General features: G+C 48.7%; 1 protein-coding gene across 4 annotated transcripts in view; it reads left to right on the forward strand.

The window, feature by feature from the left end:
• The window catches only part of DCST1 (DC-STAMP domain containing 1), a 29,919-nt gene extending 24,548 nt beyond the window's left edge, over nucleotides 1–5,371 (forward strand). For 3 of the 4 annotated variants that reach the window (XM_080984607.1, XM_080984606.1, XM_080984609.1), the window contains 4 exons: nucleotides 762–878; nucleotides 1,718–1,860; nucleotides 2,558–2,671; nucleotides 5,071–5,371. In XM_080984607.1, the coding sequence (XP_080840733.1) occupies nucleotides 762–878; nucleotides 1,718–1,860; nucleotides 2,558–2,671; nucleotides 5,071–5,316 (620 nt within the window). In that variant the 3' untranslated portion in view covers nucleotides 5,317–5,371. The remainder of the gene's footprint in view (nucleotides 1–761; nucleotides 879–1,717; nucleotides 1,861–2,557; nucleotides 2,672–5,070) is intronic. The other variant, XM_080984608.1, reaches the window with a different exon arrangement.
• Nucleotides 5,372–6,000: the final 629 nt, after the last annotated feature.

Below are 6,000 nucleotides of genomic sequence, written 5' to 3' on the forward strand. Positions count from 1 at the left end.
CTCCGCACCAGTTCCCAGTTTGTTTCTAGGTCCAGTTCAAGGCAGTGGCATAGCATGGGGGCGGTGGCACAGGGCACAAAATTCTTACGGTCAAAAAATTTCAGCACCTGGTGCTGCCTCCATACAGCTGCGTGTTTTTGTCACTGGGCTCTGTTGAAAATGGCTTCTCCGTGTGAAGCAGGAAGTGACCCCTACAGACAGCAAAACAACTTCTTTTTCCTCTCTGTGGCTGCAATCTCCTGGGTGACACGGATGTTGCTGGGCAGTTGAATGCGCATGTGTACTCCATCTCTTTCCCTCTCTCCCACACCCTCCCCGCCTTGCCCCGGACGCTTGCTACCCATGCTATGCCACTGGTTCAATGTGTTTATGTTGGTGTTCAAAGCCCGATATGGCTCACGCCTCAAATACCTTGAAAGACTGCCTTCTTCCCTCGGGTGCTGTGATAGACAGAGGGGCCCCTCTTGGTCGTTCCTTTGCCCGCAGAGCCCTGGGGTGGTGGTGGGCTGCAAGAGGGCTTGCTCTCTGGTGGCCCCCAAAACTCCCTCCACACAGGCACATGTCTCACGCCTTCATTATGCGGCTTCTGGCAAATGTTCAGGATGCCCCCTTTTCACCCCGGCGTTTGACACTTACTATTTTTGTGGTCGCAAGTTGTTTTAACTTTCTTTTTTTAAAACATTGTGTTTTAATGGGATGGCTGGGGTGAAGAGCGGGTGATAGCTAACTAGCTAAATCCCTTCTCCTGCCCCTCTCCAAAGGCAGCCACCACTTGGAGGTCATAGTCGGAGGGAACACCATGATGGCCCGTCTCCTGCGCAGCACCATCGGGGCCCTGAACACGTCCTCGGAGATGGTGATGGAGACAAACAACCTGCGTAAGTTGGGCAGGAGTCCAGGCAAGGGTGCCGTGCAGAGGATGGAGACCGTAAGATTGGGGGTGGAGGGTATTTTCTGTGCAGTCTTCCTGGAAGTGGGGAGGGATAAGGCCCCAGGGTCCAGGGGTTAGCCTCCAGAGCTGCTGCCTGTGAAGCACTTGCATATCGGTTTAAATATCTAGCGGCAGGTGGGCACTGAGAGCAGTGCCAGATTTAAGTTTGATGAGGCCCTAAACTACTGAAGGTAATGGGGCCCTTTATATGTCCAGCTGTCCTTTGTCAACAACAAATAGTGGCTGCTTTTTGTGTTGAATATATGCTATATGGTAATTTATGGACCTAATAGGTATCGAAAGCCATTTGCGCATGTTGCCATGCAAGCAGTCCATGCAGAATGTAGGCACCCTATATATAGAAATGAGCAAATCTGTGATATTTTAGGGAGCAGGCGGGGCCCATGACTTACGTCATAGGAGCCTACACAACACAAAACACTGTTGCTGTATGTAGGTTTTATTTTATTTGTTTTTTATCTTATATTTTGGAAATGTACAGTACATCCAGGTTTTTTTCTTTAAATTTTTTGGGGGGCGCCCAAGAGAGTGGGGCCCTAAGCTGTAGCTTGTTTAGCTTATACGTAAATCCAGCACGGCCTGAGAGGCCTGTCCACTTTGGCCCTTGGCCCTGCCCAGCGGAAATTTTCCCAGAAGGCAATGTGGCCTTTGGGCTGAGAGAGGCTCCCTGTAGGCCTCAACTCAGGATTGAACAAGACCATGGCCATTGTGCTCTGTCAAAGGTTGCCCCTCTGGTGCGTCTCTCTCTTTCTCTCTCTTCCGCAGACTGCTTGCCGGAAGCGCATGGAATGAGCAAGGAGCAATACGTGAGCTGCGTCACCCCGCTGGGCGCCCTGATCCTGCTGTGCTTCGCGCAGGTCTACGTCTTCCGCATCCGCCGCGTCATTGCCGCCTTCTTCTTCCCCAAGGTTGGGACGCCAGGCCCCAGATTAAATGCACACACACCCCCCTGCCCAACACGAGAAATGTTCTCCGTTGCACCATGAGGGCGACCCGCAGTGCAGGATTTATGTATAAGACATGAGTTATAGCTTAGGGCTCCACACTCTTGGGGGGCCCCCCAAAAAAATTAAAGGGAAAAAAACTGGATGTACATTTTCAAAATATAAGATAAAAAACAAACAAAATAAAACCTACGGTACATACAGCAACAGTGTTTTGTGTTGTGTAGGCTCCTATGATGTAAGTAACGGGCCCCGCCTGCTAGCCTGCTCCCTAAAATATCACTGGTTTGTTCATTTCTATATACAGTGATACCTTGGTTCTCAAACTTAATCCGTTCCGGAAGTCTGTTCCAAAACCAAAGCTTTCCAAAAGCAAGGCGCACTTTTTCCATAGAAAGTAATGCAAAACGGATTAATCCGTTCTAGACTTTTAAAAGCAACCCCTAAAACAGTGACAATTTGTTGTTGACAAAGGACAGCTGGACATATAAAGGGCCCCATTACCTTCAGTAGCTTAGGGCCTCATCAAACCGAAATCCAGCCCTGGCTACCAGGGTGGGTGATGTCCATTTGCGGCCAGAACGGCCGGATGGCATATTAACAATGCTTTCTCTCCAGCCTCACGTTCTCCCTGCCACCCCCCCCCCTCTCTCTCTCTCAGAGGGAGAAGAAGCGCATTCTCTTCCTCTACAACGAGATGCTCCGGCAGAGGATGGCTTTCATCATCGTGCAGCGGAAGCGCATCATCCTGCGCGTGCGGCAGCGCAAAAGACTGGTGAGTGGAAGAACACAGGCAGCTTCGCTGAATTGTAGAGGCGGGAGGGAGCCCCAGGGGTCATCTAGTCCAGCCCCCTGCACTGCAGGCATCGCAGCTGAAGAATCCCAAACAGATAGCCGTCCAACCTCTGCTTCAAAATGTCCAAGGAAGGAGAGTCCTTCCCTGGAAGTCCGTTCCACCGTTGAACGGCTCTCGCTGTCAGAAAGTTCTTCCCGACGTTTGGTCGGAATCTCCTTTCTTGCGGTTCGAAGCCAATTGGTTTGGGTCTTCCCTTCCAGAGCAGCAGAAAACAAGCTTGCTCCATCTTCTATGTGACAACCCTTTAGATATGGCTCCCATGTCACCCATTGTGCTCTATAAAGACTAGGACTAGCCGCCTGAGAAACAGTTTCTAACCAAATGCGATTTTGGTTTTAAACGCAGTCTAAGGTAGTCTTTATGTGAGTACGGTATATTGTATTCAGTTATGGGGTATCAGAGTTTTTAGGGGCTAACCAGCCTGGGATAGCAGGCTTGTGGGTTTTTGAATGTCTGATGTAGATTTTTTCAATTTCGTTGTTCTGTATGGGACAATGACAATAAAGATTATCGTACTCCAGGTTAAACATACCCAGCTCCAGCCGCCGTTCCTCATATTATCTCATTTCTTCTTTATTTCAATGTGCTACTGAATACAGTGGTACCTCTGGATGCGAACGGGATCCGTTCCGGAGCCCCATTCGCATCCTGAAGCGAATGCAACCCACGTCTGCGCATCTGCGCGTGCGCAGTTCACGATTCGCCGCTTTTGCGCATGAGCATGACATCATTTTGAGTGTCTGCGCATGTGTGCGTGGCGAAATGCGGAAGTAACGCGCTCTGTTACTTCCGGGTTGCCGCAGAGCGCAACCCGAAAATGCTCAACCCGAAGCTACTTCAACCCAAGGAATGACTGTAATATGTTTTTGATTGAATAAAAGGAAGGATTTTTCCCAAACAGGCTTGCTCCCAGTGTGGATTTGCTTGTGTGCACCTGTTCTCTGCCCCCAGTGCATCTAGCGCATGAGTGTTTCGGCAGTTCTGTGCAATCCATTAAATCTCTGCCCGAAGGCAACACCCTGCCCCCGTTTCCTGCCCACTTGAGCCCCCTACCTTTCCACCTCCCCTGCTGCACGGGGACCTCAGGGCAAGGCTTCCTGTTGGCTCAGCTGATGGGCCTCCACCCATTCCCTCCCACTGGGGACCACTGAGTAAACCAGCAGCCTAGCCGGGCGCTTTTAAGCACCTGATGACTTAGCAGGCCAAGGGTCAGATAGTTTCATTCTAGGAGCTTGGCTGAAAAACAAGGCACATTCAGGCTCCGTGACTATACGAAATGCTGGTTCAATTGGACCCGGGCCAATCTCTCTACCTGCAGGGGAAGGGAGGGGTGGCATTATGATTTTTTAGAGCATTTGCACCCCACTTTTCAGCCCTAGAACGGCTTACCTACAAGCAGTTGAAACAAGATTGTCCCTGCCTGCAGGTCTACAATCTAAAAACAAGACACACAAAGGAAAAGGCGCAGGGAGGGAAGAGGGGGAAAGGAAACTCAACATGGATTGTCCTGCTTCAGATTGGGGGGGGGGGCGGGGAGAATGCCATTTTAAATGGCTCTGGAATCTGGATCCTAAAAAGAGACTGTTGAATGCCAACTTTTTGAAACGGGTTGTTCTATTTTTATTCTGGTGAAGGTTGTCAATTTTGTTATGTACCAGTAATTTAATGTTGATGTCCCCAGCACCCTCTAGACTTGGATATATTTCCAACCAGCAGTCTCCTTCCTTCCCCAGGAGTTCGTTGAAGGATTATAAGAAATACACCCAAAAAAGTCTGTGCTGTTCTGAAACTGGTGGCTAAAATCAGGGCTGTTTTGAAAGGTTCAGTCGGCCATCTTGATTCAAAATGGCGCCCAGTTGTATCCAAACAGAGATGAAGACTCACTCCTTTGATCGCAGGAACTGCCGTATGAAATCCTTAGCAAGGATATTATAATAATAATAATAATAATAATAATAATAATAATTTATTATTTATACCCCGCCCATCTGGCTGGGTTTCCCCAGCCACTCTGGGCGGCGTCCAACAAAGTATTAAAATACAGTAGTCTGTTAAACATTAAAAGCTTCCCTTACAGAGGGCTGCCTTCAGATGTCTTCTGAATGTTAAGATATCTTCCGGATGTTAAGAGGCATCCGGAAACATGTGGCTAACACCTTTCCCTTCAGTGGAAATTCCTGCATTGCAGCGGGTTGGACTAGATGACCCTTGGGGTCCCTTCCAATTCTGCAACACTGATTCCATGATATAATGTAGGCGGATAGCTTCCTTTCTGGCTGGGGCTGAGCACCTCCCTCCCTTCTCTCCTCCCTCTGCAGGAGAAGCCCTTCCTGGACAGGCTGGGACACTGGCTCCCGTTCCTCCAGCGGTTTCTCCGCAAGTACTGCATCCTCTGCGGCCTGCCCCAATCCAGCAACTCCAAATTGTGCCCAGACCCCGAGTGCGGGACCCTCTACTGCCGGATGTGCTGGCAGGACATGGGGCGGGTCTGCTTTGCCTGCAGCCCTGAGGAGCTCCTGTCCTCCGACGACAGCAGCGAGGACCAGACGGGCTACGCAGATTGAGGCAGTCAAAATGGCACCCACCCCGCTTTTTTGTTATTAAATGTTTGGTTTGGTTGTTTGTTTTCCTAATCTTGGTTTTTCTTTTTTGAAATAATTTTCATTCGGTTTTACAAATATAAAATTATAACTATACAGTGGTACTTCGGGTTACGGACACTTCAGGTTACAGACTCCGCTAACCCAGAAATAGTACCTCAGGTTAAGAACTTTGCTTCAGGATGAGAACAGAAATTGTGTGGCAGTGGCAGCAGGAGGCCCCATTAGCTACAGTGGTACCTTAGGTTAAGAACAGTTTCAGGTTAAGAGCAGACCTCCAGAACGAATTAAGTACTTAACCCGAGGTACCACTGTACAACCATACACATACACATTTAAGGATTCTTCTGAATCTCTAGACTTCTCACCATCCCCTCCATGGGTCTTATTATTAAACCTTCTCTACTGCATCTTCTCTACTGTCCATATTTTATATAACTCCATTACTTCCATAGTACCGTACTTGCTACGTACATTACAAGTGTTATTGCAGTTCTGCCAATGTTTTCATCTGCTTACAGCAGTCTCCAAGATAAATTATAAATCTTCCCCATTCTTTGTTAAAGTTTGGTCTTCTTGGTTCCTGAGATTTCCTGTCAGTTTCGCCATTTCGGCATAGTCCAACAGTTTAATTTGCCATTCTTCTCT

Source organism: Podarcis pityusensis, assembly GCF_964106645.2.
Source record: "Podarcis pityusensis genome assembly, chromosome: 16".
Classification (NCBI taxonomy): Eukaryota; Metazoa; Chordata; class Lepidosauria; order Squamata; family Lacertidae; genus Podarcis; species Podarcis pityusensis.